Source organism: Berghia stephanieae, chromosome 1, assembly GCF_034508935.2.
Source record: "Berghia stephanieae isolate SIO BIC M18660-M18661 chromosome 1, UCSD_Bste_1.3, whole genome shotgun sequence".
In the NCBI taxonomy this organism is placed as follows: Eukaryota; Metazoa; Mollusca; class Gastropoda; order Nudibranchia; family Aeolidiidae; genus Berghia; species Berghia stephanieae.
The window spans coordinates 16,492,844-16,515,615 of record NC_088360.1 but is presented as its reverse complement, the minus strand read 5'-3'; the positions used below and the strand labels follow the sequence as shown (position 1 = coordinate 16,515,615).

At 32.9% G+C, this 22,772-nt stretch overlaps 1 protein-coding gene across 1 annotated transcript in view; it reads right to left on the bottom strand.

Moving 5' to 3' along the window:
* Nucleotides 1–22,764, bottom strand: part of LOC144968988 (uncharacterized) — a 30,681-nt gene extending 7,917 nt beyond the window's left edge. The window contains exons 1-17 of the mRNA XM_078907919.1: nucleotides 22,674–22,764; nucleotides 18,800–18,901; nucleotides 18,243–18,331; nucleotides 16,070–16,201; nucleotides 13,863–13,994; nucleotides 13,133–13,203; nucleotides 11,919–11,980; nucleotides 11,359–11,468; nucleotides 10,773–10,965; nucleotides 10,114–10,173; nucleotides 9,102–9,262; nucleotides 8,277–8,402; nucleotides 5,305–5,442; nucleotides 3,787–3,871; nucleotides 2,861–3,042; nucleotides 1,720–1,809; nucleotides 1,064–1,276 (exon numbers count right to left, since the gene is read on the bottom strand). Coding sequence (XP_078764045.1) covers nucleotides 1,064–1,276; nucleotides 1,720–1,809; nucleotides 2,861–3,042; nucleotides 3,787–3,871; nucleotides 5,305–5,442; nucleotides 8,277–8,402; nucleotides 9,102–9,262; nucleotides 10,114–10,173; nucleotides 10,773–10,965; nucleotides 11,359–11,468; nucleotides 11,919–11,980; nucleotides 13,133–13,203; nucleotides 13,863–13,994; nucleotides 16,070–16,201; nucleotides 18,243–18,331; nucleotides 18,800–18,901; nucleotides 22,674–22,737 — 2,010 coding nt within the window. The 5' untranslated portion in view covers nucleotides 22,738–22,764. The remainder of the gene's footprint in view (nucleotides 1–1,063; nucleotides 1,277–1,719; nucleotides 1,810–2,860; nucleotides 3,043–3,786; nucleotides 3,872–5,304; nucleotides 5,443–8,276; nucleotides 8,403–9,101; nucleotides 9,263–10,113; nucleotides 10,174–10,772; nucleotides 10,966–11,358; nucleotides 11,469–11,918; nucleotides 11,981–13,132; nucleotides 13,204–13,862; nucleotides 13,995–16,069; nucleotides 16,202–18,242; nucleotides 18,332–18,799; nucleotides 18,902–22,673) is intronic.
* Between the last annotated feature and the right edge of the window lie 8 nt (nucleotides 22,765–22,772).

Below are 22,772 nucleotides of genomic sequence, written 5' to 3'. Positions count from 1 at the left end.
CGTCATTTTGAAGGACGATAAAATTCTACAACTAATTTGTTTAAAATATGAAAAAAAAAAATTAAAATTCATAATTATAGATAGAACAAAAAAATTCGAGCTTCTGTAGGCAAGCAATGCTAACAATTTATTAAGAAAACCTCTGCTTCAGCAAAAAGATTTCATTTAAAAGATGGTTGTGGTTCAGCAGTATTGTGTCCCATCTTATAAATTCAAGTGAGGTGGCCAGTGACAGGATGGGTAAGAATGATTGCAAAAACTCTGGCTTCAACATTGTGTTCTTGTGTAAGTAAGGTCTGCACACACATTACCCCATTTGTGAATAGGTATGCTGGCAAGGACAAATATTCTAAGAACAATATTTGGGGTTGAAATGGCTGAGTTAATAAGGCTTTGCACTTCCACCCGAAGAGTACTAGGTTTGACATTCTTTTCTTATTTTTTCCTTGAGCAAGAAACTTTTCCCCTAATGCTCATTTTGTCATGCTGCACTGCAGTTGATACCCAGGTTATCTGTCTATTGAGAAAGACCCTAAGGAAAAAAATCTTGAGCATTTATATAGAGCAATATTCACTAAATATGCTCAAAGCATTTTACAAAGGGTCCTTGACCAACAGCAACATGTAACATATAGAATGAGACATGACGCCTGTTAGGCAATATTACAATTTTTCCAACAGATACAACGCTGAGTTACACCTGTATGGTGAGAGAATGTGAGTAAAGGGTCTTTCCAAGGACTCAGCTATGCATCGAGTGAGGCTCGAACCCAGAGCCTCCCAATCCAAAAGCGAGTGTCATATCACAAGACCACATAGATTTTCCCCTAGGACGGATTAAGGAAATGCTGTTTATTTTTACTATTTATTCTTTACAATTGGATGCTAATTGGTGATTTATACTGTAGGAGATGAAAACTTGGCTCCTTATGGCCTACTGGCAGAATTAATTAACCTTTTGCAAAGTGCATTAAGCAATTGTGGACCTATGTAAATGTTCGATATAAATGTTTATATGTATTTATCTTATTTTATCTTTATATTCAGTTAAAAACTCTCTTACTTCGGAGACCACCATTGTATTCTTGTCTTTGAACTCTGTTGCTGGAATCTTTGAGCTGTAAACAAGTTGACAGGAGGCCAGACCGTACAGCAACTCACAGGCTAAGCGAAAGCATGATAAGCTGTAGAAATAATTTCTATCTCTATTTGGAGCAATTGGCAAATACACTGAAGTTTTGGGCATGAGAGTAGCAATCAGACGTACATCTGTCTCCTATTTGGAAGTAAAAAAAAGAAAGAGCAGGTATAGAAGTAATAAAGTCTATGAGTATGTTTGTGTGTGAGAGAGTATACGCAAGTGTAAGAATGAGAGAGAAAGAGAGAGAAAGAAAGATAGAGAGGGAGATGAGTGAGAGAGAGAGAGAGAGAGAGAGAGAGAAAGAGAGAGAGAGAGAGCGAGAGAGAGAGAGAGAGAGAGAGAGAGGGGGGGGGGGGAATGCCAAACTGACTAATAAAAGTGAGATGACAATAATGATTACACTATTCTGTTCTTTAGTTCACACAAAATAGACATATATATGAACAAAATGTTTGAAAAAGAACCCTGTGAGAATTCGAATTACAATTGTAATGTAGAATCCCAACTGGTTCGTAAAGTAATAATTGATTTATCCCCCCCCCCCCTGTTGATAAACACAAACACTGGGTAAATCTCACCATTTTAGACAAAGGTGGTAGAGGATCAAATCCAAGGAGCTGAGCAGACGACAGAGTCAAATGTTTGTACCATTTGTACAAGGACCAAGTCTGGAAAAGAATGATAATTAGAAGGGTAATACTGGGAGTAACTTTTAAAGTTTATTAAAAAGTGTAAGAAGTAGACCCTCAGAGCCACAAAGTTTATGGAGCCGGAGTTTATCCATGTTTCCATAGCGTTAAATGGTTAATATTAATTTTGTTTGCTTAAAAAAAATCTCAACTACGCCTGAGATGGATACCAGTCTCTTTGCTTTTGAAGTGAGTGCTCTACCAACTAGGCTTTCAGGATTTTCTCACTATAGATGAAATCACAATAAAATGAATTTATATTGTTTGGAATGTGGTAATCTGATAATAAAAAACAAATGTAAATAGCCAAAATTGATTAAGTCAAGATGTGTTGAATGTGAAAAAACAACACTGACAACATCTCAACAAAAAAAAAAAGAAAAAAAGAAAAGAAAGAAAGATGTAAATATCACTGAAATAAAACTACAAACATTCTTAGATTATCTTGGAATAAGTGTTATGAATCAAAAGAAGAAAGGGAATTAAGATTTTATAAATATTATTTAGCAAATACAAGGGGAGAAGGGAAATTTACTTCTCGCCTGAAAAAAATCTTATGAAAAAAATTTCAAAGCCTGAAGATTCTTAAAAATCATCGTGTGTCTTGCTGATAGGTATTATTTTTTAAAATTGTAGATTGAACGTGGGTTTGGTTGCTATACTGATCTCTATTTGAACAAAAGATTTTATTGTCACCCACATTGCTGAGGTGTAATTTGTGGCCAAGATCAAAAGGTATGTTGCAAGAGACAGTCAATATCGAAGCCAAAATCGAATATTATGGTAAACCATACTTGAGACAGGGATCAAAACATTGGCAAAAATTGTAGGACCAATATCAGTCTTAGCAACATGTATGAATCAGATTATTTGATCGTTGAAAAATATAATTTAAGTTTAAATCCGAGCAGCTGGTTTTCCTCAACACTGGTTCATTATTCTTGCCTGACATTTATGCTAAGAAGATTCAAGATTTTAATTTTTTTAAAATGTTAATCCCTATGAGGGCCCAATACATCTTTCCACTCACATCAATGGGTCCATGGTAGTCCCTTCTCACTGTTGACTCATCTGCTGTTGGAATGACACATCTCTCAGTTGCAAGGGCGGCAAAGTTTCTAAAAGCAACGATGGAAGGATAGCCATTGACAGACAGGGTTTGGCAGAGACTCACATCCAGAGAACAGTTGACCAATAAGAACTGACTGTTTTCTAAAGAGTTAAGAGACGGACCCAAATTGTTATGTATAAATGGTGACATTTAAAAACATGCAAAAATATGGACATTTATATAAAGCTTTTCCATAATAAATAGACTTCAAAATACTTCATTTAGTGTCTCTGTCGGCCACATAAAACCAAATATCTACTTCATACTGTAAATGTTGATTCTGATAATCTTTACTATTCTGTCACTGCCAGTAGCCAGGATTTCATTCACATTTGAGTTCATTGGATAATGTATGAGGACACAATTGCCAATTGTAAAAATTTAACAAAAGTAGAAGAAACTTGCACTGTATTACACTATCCATATCACGTTCACTTGCATTTGGTAAACCTGGCGCTGGACTTCGCACTGTAATAAAACTATGATTATTTTGAAGCATACGATACAAGTTTTAAAAAAATATATTGATATTCGTTTATAAAATATGAACTCATAAAAATAGATTTTACCTAACCCTTGCAAAAGTAACAAGTCACACAGCACGTAGAGAAGAGGTGTGCACTGCTAATCAATAATCCCTCTTACTTCATCCTGGTTCAAGAAATCCAAATGAGTTATAAATTTGCTTATTCTATACGGAAAAGGTCCAGATGGTGAGCTTAAATAGGATCTGTGCCAAATATAAGTTGTAATGTTGAATAAAAATATCTTATCTGATAACCTTTAAATTTTACCCTCTGTTTTTACATCATAAACAATGTAAATTAATCAACAAGCATCTTTACCCATCTTCTTTATTTCCTGGTGTATTTCTTTGAAAACGTCCATTTTGGAATTGCAAGAGCCACAACCGCTCCGTATAAATGCAAACTGTAAATATTTCAATAAATAAATAAATTAATTTAATTAAATAAATACGAAACAATAACAGTAAAAAAAAAAACAAATATAAAAAACAAAACAAAAACAAAAAACAAAAATAAAACTAAAACAAAATGCAATTTTCAAAACTAGATAAATAAAAACAACAAAAATTAAAATTTGATACCCATACTGATGTCGGGTTGAAAGATTATGCTTTATTGGGTTCAGATATAAAAATAAGAAAACTGGGTTTACTTTATTGCATTATTAAGGAGAATGAGAACAGTTATTTAAAGTAGAAAATATTAAAAAATAGAGGGTTAAAGAGGAGAAAGTGACAGTCATGTTGTTTGATATATTTACTTAGGGAAATAACTCGAAATGTTATTATCATTATTATTATTATTATTATTATTATTATTATTATTATTATTATTATTATTATTATATTATTATTATTATTATTATTATTATTATTATTTTTTATTATTATTATTATTATATTATTATTAATATTATATTATATTATTATTATTATTATTATTATTATTATTATTATTATTATTATTATTATTATTATTATTATTATTATTATTATTATTATTATCATTATTATATTATTATTATTATTATTATTATTATTATTATTATTATTATTATTATTATTATTATTATTATTATTAGTATTAATATTATAAAACCCAAATTGTTTGCGGAGCAAAAAAAGGCCATTATGAAGAGACAGTCCTCCATTTAACTTATTATACTCCTATACTGTGGAGACAAATATTTTGAGCCACCAACGATCAAAATAGGTTCGGTAATAAAGTCTGTAACTTGGTGCGCATAACTGAATTTGGCAATAGGGTGGCCAGATTGTGATTTCCAACGTCAAATTCAAATGACTGATCATATAGCATAATGCCCCAACGAATGTAGACACCGTTTCTATGTGCTCTAACGAGTGAAAATATGCTGATACACTGTTTATGTGCTTTTAAATAAGATTACACAAACACTACCTTCTACTTTAACACACATGATGACATTCAAAAGATAAGAACACTTGAACTGGACAGAGATTTATGGATTTTTTTATTTTTATTATGTTATCATTAATCTTCCTAATGAAATACACTAATTACTGTTCTACAGAAACACCATTTTGCTTTTCCTTTCTCTTCCAAACTGACATAACACAAGCAATATAAGACTCTAAATTGATTTCCCTCCACGACAAAAGTAAGCGAATGTCATAGTGGTAAGTTGCTCACCCTTAGGATGGAGACATTGAAATCCGAGATTACATGGTTCTGTCTCATAAACATTTTTTTAAAATATAGCACAAACAGAGTTAAAAATAGAGCTGCCATCCTTTAAACAGCCAAAAAGGTGTTCAAAAGCTTAAACCATAACAAAAAGAATAAAAGATAACTTACAATGGTGATTATAATGTTTGAGGCACTTGTGTAAACACCAAAATTTGATTCAGATTTTTTGATCGAAGCGTCCCAAAAGTTCTCTGTCAAAATTGGAACTCCATGATATCTAGGCAACAAGTCTTCAATGGTTTTAGTCTAAAAAGTGGGAAAGAAAAGAAAAAAAACAATATAAAGTCATGCAAGATACCAAGTATGTATTCTAGTAAAATCATTCTTTCAAAAGTTGATTGCATAATAGAGACAAGGTGAAACAACTAATTTACAAGATGAGAAAAATATTTTTGGTTCATCTCTTAATTTTTAAACATAGGGTGAGGATCAACCAGAATTGCTGGCAAATCTAAAAATTATAAAACAATTTTCAATAGACTGATATACGAGTAACTTGTAAACCTTCTTTTTATTTCAGGCTAATTCTATCATCCATTGACTTGGAATTAATATGAAGAAAATCTGCTGTGTGATAATACTCAGTCCTTCTTGACGTTTGACTTTCATTCATTGTGAGTATAATTTACAAAAATTGATGATGTAATTTTATATCTCTCTTGATACCATCAAATAATAATAATCTCATCTACAACAAAAATGATGACATAGTTTTAAATCTCTCTTGATACTATCAAGTAATAATAATCTTTCTAATCTATTCTTTTAAAATATAGGGTTTGGGATTAACACTGTTTCGTAAAGCCAATGTTAAATTTTTATCATCGAGAACAGAATTACCGGCAAATCTAAAAATATATTTCAGTTGTATAATAAGTATAATGGATGAATGCCTGTTCCTAATAGCCTTTATTTTTCGCAGATATTGCATGTTCTCAGCTAGTTTATTTAAAAACAAAAGCTACCAATTAACTTTTGCAGACAACGATCCAAAATCGTTGATAATATCACCATCGTAGATAAATTTAACTTTATCCTAGAAATAGGTGTTGTTGAAGAGAATTACATTAAAAATGCTTTTGATAAGGAGTTAGAAACAACACTGAACCCATTGAAAAAAGCATATCATAATACAGTCCAATTGTGTATATTACCATAACACTCAATTTAAGCATATGTTTAATAAAACATATTAACTACCAACACATACTTTTTGGGCTCCTTTGGTTTATGATACAATTACGATAGATTTATGGTAGAAAAAGGTCACTGATTTGACTGCAACTTGGAATCAAGTGAAACAGATATTATAAGGAAGTGATTAGTGAGACCTGAGGAGGGCCTCCCAAGTGCTGTCATTCAGGAGACCCTCCCCCTATTACTGGCGCATGCGCAGACAAGCTTTGTTTTCCTTCCCCAGTGAACATGACTTGGATTTAACTTCCTATCAACCGTCAACCATGTTCTCACTGTTTTAAAGCTGTAAAAAATATATCTGTATGAGTTTGCCAATACAAAGTGTAATAACTGACATTTAAATCAATCAAGTAAAGGAGGCATTCAAAGTTTTTAAAAATCTTCAAGATAGTCATGACTAAATATTGCCATGGAACGGGTAGCTCTGCAGCACAGTGGTTAAGGTGTTGGACTTTATGTAGGAAGGTCCCGAGTTCAAATATGACTTCGGTCAGAATTTTTTTTTTTCTGGCTGGGTTTCACGCCTATTGATGAAATGATGTAATGTTCTCATGTGTTAGCGACAATCTCGCAAAAATCAGTGCTGGCAATGCAATGCATACACTTTCCTCGAGATATCTAACACCACTTTACAAGATACTTTAGGTGTTGTGCAAAGTGTTGGAGACCTAACATAACATCATTTATCGTGTAATTTGAGCAACACCTAAAGCCTAAAGAAATAAAGAGGCAGGCAGGTAAGCAACCTTTGAATGGGCAAACTGCAAAGTGAAAAATAAGTGAAATTTTGACTGATGATAAATTGCAATTTTTACACATTGGGGGAATCTCTCTAATAACGATATTTAGGGAGACTCCCCTTGGGTTTCCCTAATGCCTATCATAATGACATTATTTCTTCTGTTATCAAGATAATCCTGATAGATGTTTTTTCGACATCAAGATTTACCAAAATTTCATAAACTTGTATATTTTTGGCCAGTTTGATGAAACAAAGCTTTTCACCTCACCTAAACCTTTGATGATACTGACTAGTAACTAGCTTGTTATTTATTGTTTATTTATTATTGTGATTCATATTTAGGTGCCATTTGCTGCACAGCATGGCAAAGCGCTGTGCTTGATTGTTGGGTTGAATCCCCCCCCCCCCCCCCCCCCCCCCCCAAACAAAAAAAAAACCCCAAACAAACCCGAATTGAGAGTGACCTTCACTAACCTATTAGCAGTGTCTATGACAGATGCATTGTATTATCGTTGTGTATAACATATTTCAATTTAAAAGAGAGTTGTCACTCGACATTATTCATGCCAAAATAAAATATAGCCAATGAGTTTTGAATATTGCTTGATTTGATTGTCTATGTTTGTGATCAAATGATTGTCAACGAATATGTAACGTTTCATTTTCTCACCCAAAAAGTTTTATATCAAGATTCGGTTGAAGAATGGCTTGCTTTCTTATAAGATGCTGTCATAAAGATATCAATAAATTGACACACCCTTATCTGACATTTACTAAAATGAGTTTGTTTATTACAATTCTCTCTACTTGTTTGACATTACATATTACATTGTTTTCTAATATTTAAATAATGCTGTAATTGGGTTTGTTGTGAGACGTGAAAGAATAAATTCATGCAGTTGTGTAATAAGATATGCACCCATTAATTTAAATAGATTGACAAAGAAATACTAATAGATTTGATTTTTATATCAAAATTTTCATAATACCTTGATCTCTTTTTTTTTAAAGGGTCACAAGTAACATTTGAGTATCCTATTCACTAATGGTAAACCCTCTGTCTGGCGTTAGCCTCTACTTTGCTTTCAGGGATGTTCACATTATCTATTTTGATATTTAGCTTTCAATAATCCTATTTTACCATTGGTGTCTTTTCCTCTGGTATTGAATCCATCAGGATTGTTGTCGATATAAATGTGCTATCTGTTTCATTATGGGCCCAGGCTGTGCACATTGTTCCAAATGGTCCTTCTCTATTGTCTGAAAACTGAAATAAAATATACCTTTTAATTTTAAAATCTTATGAACTATCGATATCTGGTGGAGTGAATATCACACGTGTTGTGTGCATGTGTGTAGTGTGTGGTGGTGTAAGGACGTGTTTTATGTTTTTTCACACATTCGACATTGGATTTTACTGGAGTTACTGGATTACAAATATTTTTACTGGTTTTTAAATGACATCATCTTCCTCAATTTAAATGGAATTTGTGCCCTTTTATTTGATTGATATTTGTATAGGTTTAAAAAGTATTTAAGTATAAAAACAGGCCACTTTTGGACTGTGAATATTAAATCGCAAAAGTATTTTGCGCAAAGCATACACCATGACGACACACCATTATTCCAGCCATATATTGCACCATACAAACAACAAGAATATAAAATAATATCATTGATTAAACACTTATTATGTAATTGAAAATAAATCAATACACATTTTCCAGACGGAATCGGTCAAATATAGTAACATGTAATCACCAGAATATGAATGTTTATTATAAACTTCCAAAATATTATAAACAAAAGAGAAGAAATCATAGCATTAATACACTAAAACAAAACAGATATAATAATAGGATCATGGTCGAAACCTGAAGTGATGAACTCTGAATTACTACTCACAAACTTTGATATACATAGAAAAGATTTAAAGAAAAAAAAAAAGAAAAAGAAAAACCTTTACCTGAGTAAAATTTAAAACCTTATAGGGGGCATAACTCCATGGTTTTCCCCATACATCCTCCAGAGAGATTCCCATGGATTGGATACTTTGGTACAAATAAAAAGGTGATGGATGGGAAATGTCTTGGAGGGTCGTTTGGTTAACTGTGTATTTTCCGGTCTCTGATGAGTTAGTAGGAAGTGAAAAAAAGGGGGGAAGGGAAGAAAAGGGTGTGAAAACTTTGAACTCCTGTTTCATAATCATTCTTGCAAATTGCTATTTGTTTCTCTTTAATACCAATGAAGAGTACATATGAAAAAAGTGTCAGTTGCATAAATTCACGATTGGCAATTTTTAAAAATTATATAAAGTCTTTCATTGATATTGCATAAGTCATTGTCCGACAAATGTAATGAGTACATAAAAATTATTAAAGACAACTAAATAGATAAATAAGTACGCAAAACAGATAAACAAAACAAAAAATAAATGATGAAAAAATATATGAATATCAATGATGATGATGGTGATGATGATTATGATGATGATGATAATGATGATGATGATGATGATAATAACAAAAATAGATAATATAAATAATATAATAATAATAATAATAATAATAATAATAATAATATATAAATAATAATAATAATAATAATAATAATCTACTACTACTACAACAACTACTACTACTAACTACTACTACTACTACTACTACTACTACTACTACTACTACTACTACTACTACTAACTACTAATAATAATAATAATAATAATAATAATAATAATAATGATAATGATGATAATGATGATGATGATGATGATGATGATGATGATGATGATGATGATGATGATGATGATGATGATGATAATAATAATAATAACAATACAATTCCTTTCTAAAACGCACAATCCCAATAATATCAGCCCTAGGCAAATTTACTTTCATTGAGAAATCAAATACGTATCGAATGACAAATAAATCTGGTCTACATAAATAGTATAATAATTTATAAAAGTGAAATGTTACCTCTTTGGAAAACAATGATGAACGGGAGTGGTTTATACACTTTCAGAAAGGCTGGTATAACTGGAAAATTTAAGGAAAAAAAAAAGTAAAAAGATAAAAAATAACTTAAATGTTTTACTTTTTCTTATTCTGTTATACCAATAGACAGTATGTAGTTTAGAAAAATGCCCCTCTATATTAGGCTGACAAGTAGTTGTAATAATGTACAAACCTAATAACCAAGGTATGCCTTTACTGTCTTACTGTGTTAGACAGGATTTGTGAGAACCCTTCAGCTCACGTGACTTTGTGGTCTTGTGGTACGACACTCCACTTATGACCAGTAGATCCCCTTTTCGATCTCTGATTGTACTGAGGGCTGTGCAAAGTGGAGTTCTTGGAGAAGGCTCTTTACTTGCATCCTCTCACTGATGGGTACCTACCTAACCAGTACCTAGTCAGAACTGAGGTTATTGAGTTCCATATAGGAATCCATCCATATTGACATCATGATTAACTATCCTAATTAATTCTATACATTATCTCTATTTTGACATGCTTTAACGAGAACTAACTTAAAACCAAAAGAATCAATCATAAAAACTTTGTTAAAAGGTCAAGTCATAGGGAAAAGGAGAGTATAATTGCAACGAAAAAGAAAAAGAAATAACGTTTCAAACCTGCTTTCTCTTCTGCCACATTGACCAAAGCAAATTTAGCCAGAACAGAACTGCTCTTAAAGTGTTCGACAGCAGACTTGAAGCTGGACAAGAAGTCCAATGAATGTTTAGCCCACCAAGCGTAAAATGCAACGATGTAAGGCTGGAATCGTTCTGTAGCTTTCACTGTCAGGGTTTCATGTCGAAAATTATCCTGAGAAAATAAATAAATGCAATTATCAACCTATTTTTTTCTAATAAATTTTTGAGAAATTGATTTCTCTATGTGATGAAAAATAAGTAAAACATGGTTTCAATTAAACATTTAATATATATTTTGAATAGAAAAAGAAGTAAACTTTAATTATATCTATTATTGTGATAGCAGAAATTCCAGAGAAAATAAAATGGATTAAAACACACACATATATATATAATAATATATATAATATATATATATATATATATATATATATATATATATAAATTATATGTATATATAACATATATAACTGGATATGGGTACAATCATTCAAATTGGCTCATCCAAACTGGCATAGACTTAAAATAAAACATTTTTAAAGGTGACCTAAAATGCTTTCCTTACCGCAGTGAGGTGCTTGACTGGAATCAGTCTGGAAAGAATATAAGAAATAATTTGTGTGCTGTCAACATTCTGACCAGTAAAGACAGTTTTCTCTATTTCTTTATTCGAATCTGTAGAAAAACAATACAAATAAAAATCGTTAGCAATCAACAGCAATCTCGAGTCTCTATATTGAATAGCAGATGACTTAAGTCATGAAACATTAATTTCCAATTGATCTATTGATTAAATTACAAACAAGTAGAAAAAACCCCAACAAAAATAACAGGTAAAGTATGTAATGTTCGTCTAATTCATAAACAAAAAACAAAAAAAAAAAAAAAAAAAAAAAAATCCAACTAGATCTACACAAAAAGATTCTTCACCATACTCTCTGTCACAATTTACAACAACCTGAAATAAACAGAGGAAAACATTCAACTCAAGACTTCCAAATGCCCCAATTTGCTACCAATAGGACAGACTAGAAAGCATCCACCACTGAGATATAAAAAATAAGATTGCTAGAAAAATGAATGGTAAATCAAGCGGGTAAAAAGAACAGTAATTTAGATTTTTACCTTTCTTGACAAATACAACCATAGACGATCTCTGAGGGATTCCATAATAGCCTCTGATTGCACTGAAAGGAAACGAGAAGGACTTGGTGAGGACGAGTATGCAGAATAAATAAAATACGATAATTGGTGGGATATTGACTGATAAGATAAAACGAGATAAAAATAGATGAAAAAAGATAAAATAAACTTAATAAATGTTTAAAGTTATTTACATTGCGAGTAAGGACTCAGCTATCTTTACCTCAGATAAATAAATTCAAAATACTAAACGTAACATAGAACATTTAATGGTAAGGAGGTATAAAACATTCGCCCACCCCACAACAACAAAGTCATTAACATTTTTATATATCATATCAATCATTAGAGAATCCGATAGCTCAGTTAATAGAGCACTCACTTCACATCAAAGGGACTGAGATCAATCCCGGGTGCAGTCGAAATTTTTTTCTGCCCCCCCCCCCCTGTCCATCCAGCAGTAATTGGGTAGCTGGGTCTGTTAATCTGGCGGAAAGTACTTTGTCATTGACTAGTGTCTTATCCAAAGGGTAACAAGCAATTGCTATTGTCCATTTCACGCTATAGAAACCGGGATAAACTCTGGCTCCATGGACTGAATGGCTCTGAAAGATATCAATCAATAACTGTGATACCAAAAACTACGTAATTTAAAAAGATTAATTAAAGACATAAAATAAATAAATTAATAAATAAATAAAAGATAAATGAATGAATAAATAAATAAATAAATAAATAAATAAATAAATAAATAAATAAATAAATAAATATGCTAAGTTAAGGAAAGGACGTTCTATTCCTAATTAACCATTTAGGGCGCCTTTCTAATCATCTCTGTCAATTCCTTCCAAATTTCATAGTATTTTGCTATGGATGCGAAGGTCAGAAGAGAGGGGATTTGCATAATGAAAGAGTCTATTTGAGTTCAGTAATAGCTCTGGTACCTTTATGTCATATTTTCACCTTATTAAGAGTTGAAGCAAGAATATTATAAGCCGCGAATCTTGGCTTAAATTATTGTTTAAGTGACCAGGAATTTGTTTGTTAACAGTCCATGACCAAAATAATACTAATAATACTTCATATTTCTGGTATGCATTTAGTTCCTGAATTAAATTTGTAATACTTTTTGGATCACAGCTTTGAGCTGATGCCTTACCTCTACTAACCACTACTAATTAGTATGATTATGTTACCTTTGATGTCTTGAATTGGGATGAATGAGTAAGACAGACAAGGAACACTGGCTCTTTAATCTAGAGGAGATCTGGAATACATGTCAATGATGTTCGTTAATTCATAATATGTCTCACAAGAAGTCAGCTAAAACATACTTTTAAAAAAGTAGTCCTTCAGAGCCATGGGGTTGGAGTTAATCCCAATATTTGTGTGGTTAAAATGAGATAAGCAATTATTTGCTATCCTATAGATACGCACGAATGCCTATTGAGGAAAATGATTTTCCGAAGGGCACTCTGTTGAGGTGTCTAATGGCCAGCTCAAAGCCTTGGACCTAATATACTAATTTAGACCATGTTGTGAATACAAGATTGTAGTGTTACAGCACAGCGACAGATTAAAATCTTATTAGAAGCATATGTCCCATTAAGGGTTTTGAAATACCAAGTCCAATACAAAGACTTTAAAAACATTCAAAATCCACAAACTGTGATGATTAAAATGAATTTATTTAGAAAGAAAAAAAATATCATTGCCCATAACATAATATAACATAACACAAATGCAATTATTGTCATTTACGGTTTATATTCAATTCAAATTGATCTGATTACTTATGAGGTAACTTTGGAACTTGGTATTTGAAGCTGAGTCATATGTTGACTGAATTGATAATAGGATGTCCATGAGATACAGATTTCTTTCAGTCTTATAGAGTCATCAATTAATGCGAGTAAAAAATCTCACCTTCTGAAGAACCCTCTGTGCATTGATGGTTTGTTCAATGAAAGGCATAGCAAGGACAATCACCTCATTGGCTGTAATGGCGTCTTCGATAGATTGTACATCCTTGGACATTAACTTTTTGTGTTTTTTTGTCTAAAGAGAATTTGTAAATTCAAACAGAATTCTTTTTTAAAAAATAGCTTTAAAAATCCATTAATATATTAAATATATTAAATTATTTTTTGATTTTTCAACTTAATCCTTTCTCTTCTTCCCCTCTCCCTTAAAAATTACCAAATATTATATCGTATCACATCAGTTATTGGTCTTTAAAATGGACCAACTGGCCCTTAAATACCTTTAAAACTAAACAGATACATTAAACATTGCATTTTCTTTGAGATAACAATAATGAAAAGGAAGAAAAATATAAAAGCATAGAAGAAAATTTTAAACAAAAGAAAAAACAATATCCATTCATATTAAATTAATTAAGTTTTAAATTTCGGACTGTTCCATGTTTTGGCAGAATGGAATATAAATGTCTTCTTCTTTATTGAAGTTGAGTATCTTTTAAAAAATGATTTGAATTCATATCTAAGTGTGAATGAAAGTGGAGAGTCATAAAAAAAATTATTGTATCTTATGTCCTCAAGCCCGTGACCAAATTCATATAATAGAATTAAATCACCTCTTTTTCTTCTAAATTTTAATATTGGAAGATCCAAATATTTTAATCTTTCTTCATAGCTTGCACTAATTTTGTCTCACACTTTTTGGTCATTTTCCAATACAATGGATTGCTTTAAAAATAAAGGACTCAAAACATTTCCATACTCCACTGATTTATACAGGATGCGAAATATATGACAATCTGAGTGACTGAAGCTTCTAAGTAAAGTTCACTCTGCTTAACCACACATCAGTTAATTGCACACTCGATTATATGCTACACATTCCTGAAAAACAATTTTTTTTTCTTTATAATCACTCCGCTTTATCACACGCCTTCTCTGCTTAATTGTTACACCTTGATTCCTTCTTGATTGGAGAAAAATATTAAAAAATACACAAAAAAGTAATGAAAATGTGTTTCTCATTGAACCCTTTTCACATGTTAATGTTGTATCAGGTGTAAAAAGCTTTCCTGTCATTGTGATTCCACTGTCTCTCTGATCTCAACTAATGTCAGACGTGCAATGCTTATTGACAACAAAGGATTACCTGACACGACGGGTTAATTGACTTAGCACTTACTGTCTGCATCACAAGGTGTGAAACGTGATTGCAGTCCACTCAATGCCCGTTTTAAAAAATTTACATTGTCTGACCACTCGATTGCAATTCTCTACCTGTATATTGTTTTCCTCTACTGGGCAGTGAACAATAAGATTTAAAGAAATCAAAATTTAACCAATGAATTGCCTTATTTGAAAAAAAAAAAACCCTTAAAAGACTGCACCACTTATGAAAGATCGTGTCATCACAATTTACCATCATTACAGCAATGGCCTTCCCAAAGCGCAGAGATCTCACTCTTTAACATAAACTTCCAATTGATTGCAGATGCAGAATTGATTCCAAAGCAATGCAAGGCCAGCTATCTACAATATATGGTGTATCAAGAACCCAAGTCTCTCGTTTGCAAAAAAACATTGAACAATGATGTTGCAGTAAAAGCGAGTAACGGATCAAATCTAGGACGTGAAAGACAGAGAGATGGCCAGCAAGGTGTCATTGAAAATGCCTTAGTCATGTGGATGGGCGATAAGTTAAATCAAGGCGCTCTTCTATCTGGAGAGCTAATCAAGCAAAAGGCAACTGAACTGGCATCAACTCAAGGCACAGCTTTTGAGATGGAATGGTCGACACAATTTACTGTTTAAAAAAAGGAAATGGTGAAAAACACCATGCTGATACTTCACAATTACTATTCTTACAAACAATAATGTCACATTTTGTTGCCAATAAAACATGAAAAAGAAAAGAAAAAAAAAATCAAAAAGAAAAAAGAGGACCCCTCCCCCCCCCCCCCCCCAAAAAAAAAAAAACAACAACAAACAAACAAACAAAACAAAACAAACAAACAAACAACCAAAAATAAAAAAGAAACAAATAAAAAAACATTTTAAAAAAAAGGTTAAAATATCACTATCTCAAACGCAAAATAGCTTGGTCGCCATTCTCTCACTACAACAAATAAGTCGATTATGGGTGCATTCACCCACCATTTGTTTCGTCCATTTAGAAAGCTGTGAATGATTTATTGGGCCTGAATAGTCCTTGTATTTTGGGGAGCCAAAAAAACACCTCAACAAGGGCAGCTTATCTATACAAGTTTCTGTGAGTTTTGTAACTTCCTGAAATCATAGGACAAAGCATAGTTAAAAGTCATCAGCATGTTTCAAAACCATATGATAATAATGATATCATATCGCTAATGAAATGATCTAAAATTTAATCTGAAAATATATTTATATTGCTCTTGAAACATTTACATCTGAGTTTCAAATAATTGATAAACTTTACGTATGCCATGGAGCGGGGAGCAAAACAATTTATCACAAGATTTTGAATAACAGTTCAATAACTACATTAAATCAATTGACTGAATTAATACTTCTGTATTTTCTTATCAACCATCAAAACGAAATATTGTTGCTTTAATTATACATTTAACCATACACTTGAGAGAAAAGTTGTAAGGTTTCTATAATATTAAGGTAATATTATTGTAATGTGCAGCTATGTTTTCCAGCTCTCAAAATTACAGAGGTCTCCGTTTATAAGCACAATCGAGATTTTTTTCTGACCCCCCCCCCCCCCCCTTGTCCAGCCAGCAGTGAATAGGAAGCTGAGTCAGTTAGATTTGGTGGAAAGTACTTTGTGATAGACTAGCGTCCTATCCACAGGATAGCAAGCACGTTTCATGCTATAGAAACCAGAACTCCGGATCCATGGCTCTGAAGTACTCCTACTGTATAAATCTAGCCCTGTATAGGCAGGCTAAAAAAGGAATCCGCTTATAAGCATGCTCAATTCTCTGACCATTACTTTAAAACTGCAAAAATAAAAGAAATCAAATACATCACTGAAAAGGAAAAATACTATTTTTTAAAGACAAAAGATTGACAAACAGGGTTAACACAGACCATCAAAATTCTCTGCAACTAATGTATAGTTCATACCACATTATTCGATCATCACTTCCTTTGCACAAAACTGACACCTCAGGGATGAAATGGACTATGTATGTCGGTCATAAAATCTTGAGTGATAAAAAAAGCCAGGCTCGGCAGCTCATTGAAAAGGTATGGGGGTGTGGGGGGGGGGGGGGGACAGTCAAAGTTAGGGATGGGTACCTTGCCCACTTTTGGTGACAGTGATATTGTGCTGGAAGTAGGGTAAGGGCTTAGACTGCCACCAGATGTTATAATTAACCATCAATCAAGACAGTCATTTTGATGACCACAGTTTTGTTGATAGAAGTGTCAAGTGTTCTTAAAATGTGAGGTATAAAGGCCTGAATTCTTTATCTGTGACTTTCTTGATTTGTTGACAAGTCTATTTTGTGCTACTCTGCACCAACAATCTCAGATGTTTAATAAGCAATTAAAACAATCACCAGGCTTTTATCTTCAAAGTTATGGCAGAGAACAGAGTTGGAAACAGCTCACAGAAAAAGAGGATAATATCGACAGGCATCCAATCAAGAGTCAAACAAGCAACAATTACAAGCTTCCTTACCCCTCGTCCCACATCTACAGCATAATAATATTATGGTCACATATTGTGACGGAGAAAAAAGGGTTTGTTTACATTTTTTAAAATAAGATTAAAAAGGAATAAAGTTAATAAATGAATTTTTAACAGACCATTGGCAGTTCTTAGCCTGAAACCTGGTCCATACCATTATGAATACATTTTGAAACCATGACAAAATTTTTATTTTTACTTTGTTTTTATAATTGAACAAAGACTAAGCACAAAAAATTTGATTCCGCTTACAAGTATGATCCGGCTATAAGCACGTTCTGCTTGATTCTGGAGGACTGTGCTTATAAATGGAGACCATTGTACATGCTTTTTATTTCTTACTTTTAAAATAATTGGGAACTGATTTTTATCTCCACAAACAAAATACATATTTCATCTTTCTCAATAACTGAAACTAAGATCGATATATATATATATATATATATATATATATAATAATATATAATATATATTATATATATATATATATATATATATATTATAATATTTACTGCATGTCGAGCACTTTTCGTACCATATTAGTATCAAACACGATTCAATATATATATATATATATATATATATATATATATATATATATATATATATATATATATATATATATATATATATATATGAAATTACAGTGGAGTTTATGACTGTTCCAAGAACAACTCTTTCAAATTTAGAATCCTTCAGCATAATTTCCATCTCCAGGGTTTCCAGCATATTATCTGTAAAATATATATATTCAGTAGGCAATAAGGTTATAATATTATATGGTAAGAAAATCAAACAAAATGATAACAATCTTTATCTTTTTTCCCCCTTCAAACTTTATCATACAATGTTTTCCAAGATGGCAGCTGGTGTTTTTTCTCTTTCTCTGCCTTCTTAATTTTTTTTTTTTTCAACAGGCCTGGTGAGAGTAGCATGAAAAGAATATATTGGACAATCAAGTTGATACAATTTGAAAATGTCAAATAATGTAAAATTTTGATTCAGTGTGGAATGCGGAAACAGCAGCAATTAAGGCTCCGTAGAGCATTTTTTTTTATGACTATTTTTTTTTTCTGCCTGACTTCATTTAGGCAAAAACCACTGTGGTATTTGTGATATTCACATTAAAATATTACACACCTTATAATTGACTTTCTATAAAGACAAAGTCACAACTTTGAATTATCATAATTCCTCTTTACCTGGGTTTTTGATGAGAACGCAGAAGAAATCATCCCTGTGCCCAAGCAAGTGGCCACGCAATTTGTTGATGGACAATAGTTGTAACTTTTTACCATCATCATCTGGGAATGAAATAGACTGATAATGACAGGTGGTGCATTTTTTCCCTTTTTCTGAGGACTCATATTAATTGTCTTGACTATGGTTTTGAGTTATGATTTATGGATGAGTTGAATGACAAGTCCAACCAGTCATGCCATCACAACAAAAATCTAAGAAACAACAACAGTTCACCACAAATTAACTTTACATACAATTGAATGATATATATATATAAGCCAATGAGCTCAGAGAGAAAATCACAGTACTGGAACAGTGCTGCTAAGGGGATAAATAATCTACTCTTGAATGCTTATGAAACCGAAGTAAACATAAATGTATGCTGGACTCATCAACTACATTCGACACGATTGACAACATTCTGCTGAACTGACATAGTATCAAGGGATTGTTTTTGAGATGTTTTGTCTTGACTGTCCACTCTGGTTAATAATATCACACCACCTGATCATCCTCTGGAATTTGGTGGGCCACAAAGATCAGTTTTAGGTCCAGTTCTTTCTTTACTATGTATTTTTATTTTAAATCTACATCACCAAATTTATGCAGATGATAGCCAACTCTTTAAGTCAGCCACAAATGGCCATTTAACATAACATCTTTTAATTAAATGTTGAATGTGTTTTTGTCAATAGAAGACTTTGATGGAACTAGACAGATTAAAGCTTTAAAAGTGTAAACTGGGAATAACATTTTCAAAACTGAGGTATATTTATTGATTCAAATATTTCTTTCATCATTCAAGGTAATAATTTTAATGGAAGAAATAGAAATAAGAAGAATACATAGTGTTAGACATCAGAGGTTAGTTGATTTACTATTCTGTCAAAGTTAGATTATTGCAATTTTCTCTGGTTAACATAAATAAAGATAAGAAAAAAATCTCCTAAAGTATCCCAGAACTATAGCTTTGTCCGCAGTTTATAGAAAAGAGGGAAATCAATCTGCATCAGGACTGTTGAAATCTTCATAGGAGAGAAACACATTCAATACAAGATTTGTACAATTGTGTTTTTTTTAATCACTGCACTCTGATTGTCCTGAATACATCAAAGCCAGAAATTTATGATCGAAGTCTGATCATCATATTCTAGTAAAGGCAAAAATGACTCCAAAAATTGGTGAGTAATCGTTTGAATATTAGGGACTCTTTTTTGGAACTCCTCCGAGACATGTAAGAGGCACTGATAAGGCAGAATTTTTTTTAAAAATTTAATAAGTAAATATTTTTAAAAATACAATTCCCTTTATTCCTAATAAGGGAAATTTGTCTTTAGGGTCTATTCCAAAGGAAGACTGGAATAACCCGGGTATGAGTCACAGTGCAACACCGAAAATTGAGCTAGACGAGGTGCCTTTACACCTTATGCTAATGTATCGCAACATCACGCATGTCTATTGCGATACCAATGTACTGACGTGTGCATATAATCAAAAGCAATTATGGGCTTGATTTAACATTGAATTTGAATGGACAATATTAGGCATTGGCATTACAACAACGGCAGGGACAACTTTTTTTTTTTTTTACAAAAGTACCCAATTTTCCAAAGATTCGTGATTTACAGTACAACATGACTATGATGTTGGTAAGTGACTAAGAAAGATCATAGAATTCTGCCACTGCTTTTTAATTACTTGCCCATTGAGCCATGTGATTTATATCAGAGAGAGAGAGAGAGAGAGAGAGAGAGAGAGAGAGAGAGAGAGAGAGAGAGAGAGGTGGGGGAAAGAGATTTTTGTGATTCTCAGTCTTCATTCCTTCATAATTTGGTGGGGGCTGCCTCTATTATCACCCCCGGGATGAGAATAGAAAAGTGATCGAGCTCTCACCCCCGGGATGAGAATAGAGGTAGTTGCCCCTTCTCGCTATTCTCACCCCTGTAACCAACAGGTAGGGAGCGTAGCCTAGCCTAGCTGACGTCCCTTCTCGCTATTCTCACCCCTGTTAACCAACAGGTAGGGAGGGTAGCCTAGCCTAGCCGCCGTCCCTTCTCGCTATTCTCATAGTGTATTCTCTGTGTAGGGTCAGCTTAGCACCCCCCCCCCCCTTTCCTCACTACTCTCACCTGATCATCAAATCTCTCCTGGTACTGGACGTAAGGAGGGTGAACATGTATGTCGTGCATTTAAAATGTAGACTGGCTGGCTTGAGATATGGGAATCATTGTTGGAAATCTGTCTATGGGATTCTCTCTCTCTCTCTCTCTCTCTCTCTCTCTCTCTCTCTCTGTCTCTCTCTCTCTCTCACCCTCTCCCCACCCCCCCTCTCTTTATCCCTGTCTTTCTCTATTTTAATTTGCTGGTATTTTCTTCTTCTCTTTCTCCTCCACTTTCTATTTCGTCTCTCCTTCCTCCCCCCCCCCCCCTTCTCTTTCTTTCTCTCCCCTGTCTCAATTTATATCTCTCTTTCTTACCACTCTGTCGTTAATTTTTCCAATATCAACAACCATATCTTTCAAATATTGATGCTATGCGTGTAGTTTTTAAAAAAACTCATAACATCTACCAGTCAGATATAACATATCACATGGGTGCAAGAATGCCGGCTACAGCCGGCCTGCCACTGATTGGATTGCCGAAAAAAACGTGGCCGGCTTTTTGCGATATGGATTTGATTGATTTTTAAAATCTTTTTTAAATTGTGCAACTTGTGACAAGAAACTTAACTAATTACTGCATTACAACCTTTGGATTAAACATACAACAATTGTGGACTACTATTATGAAGACTAGATGAATCTTGCAGGCTTTTTCAGATTATATGTCTGGTCATAAGTCGACTTGCAGGCTTTTTGAGGTCCAGTTGCTTGCACCCGTGTTATCAAGTTATCAAGGCACGAAACCTTGTGTAATGTTAAATGTTGATTAACACAATTCGGTGAGACCTTATTATAAAATGACAACTAAAAACAATAACAAAGAGCTGGGTGACGTCAATTTTGTTCCTTCTATACAAGAAATTTATCAAGATAACGCATATTTGACCATAGAAATAGACTTAGAATGGAAAAATCTACAAGATTGCCAAGTTTCATATGAGATAAAGTTTATTCTTCTTCTTCTTCTTCTTCTTATTATTATTATTATTATTATTATTATCATCGTCGTCATCATCATCACCATCATTATTATTATTATTATTATTATTATTATTATTATTAGCAGTAGTAGTAGTAGTAGTAGTAGTAGTAGTAGTAGTAGTAGTAGTAGTAGTAGTAGTAGTAGTAGTAGTAGTAACCTGGCTGTTGGTTAGGTAATAGTAATACGGGATGAGAATAGCGAGAAGGGGTGGCGGCTAGGCTAGGCTACCTACCCTCCCTACCTGTTGGTTAACAGGGGTGAGAATAGCGAGAAGTGGCGAGGACCTCTATTCTCATCCCGAGGGTGAGAGCTCGATCGATTATTTATTCTCATCCCGGGGGTGAGAATAGTCACTTCGTTTGGTGGGAGTAACAAATTGTAACTGATTATTATATATGCTTGAATTTAGCAGACGAAATGTCAATAAACTTAAAGATGCCTCTTAGTCAGGATCCACACCCCTCTCTCCCCTGCTGAAGACGAAGTGGCATAAATGAGGAGATAGCTCTGCACAAAGCTAAGTGTCAATTGCCACCATCACAATGAATGTATTAAGTATTAGTATTAGAATGGTGTTGTTTCTGCACTTTGACACAGACAATATCAATCACAGTAAAATAGTGATCAATTGTGGCTTATTTCCTAATTTTGATACACGAATGACGTATTAAAAAGACACGAGAGTTTCACCTGCAACACAATAATTTTGCTCGAACCATAGAAGCAAGAAAAATATCAGCGTTCTTAGCAACATGATGGCTGAATACTGAATATGAAACTCAAGAGTTA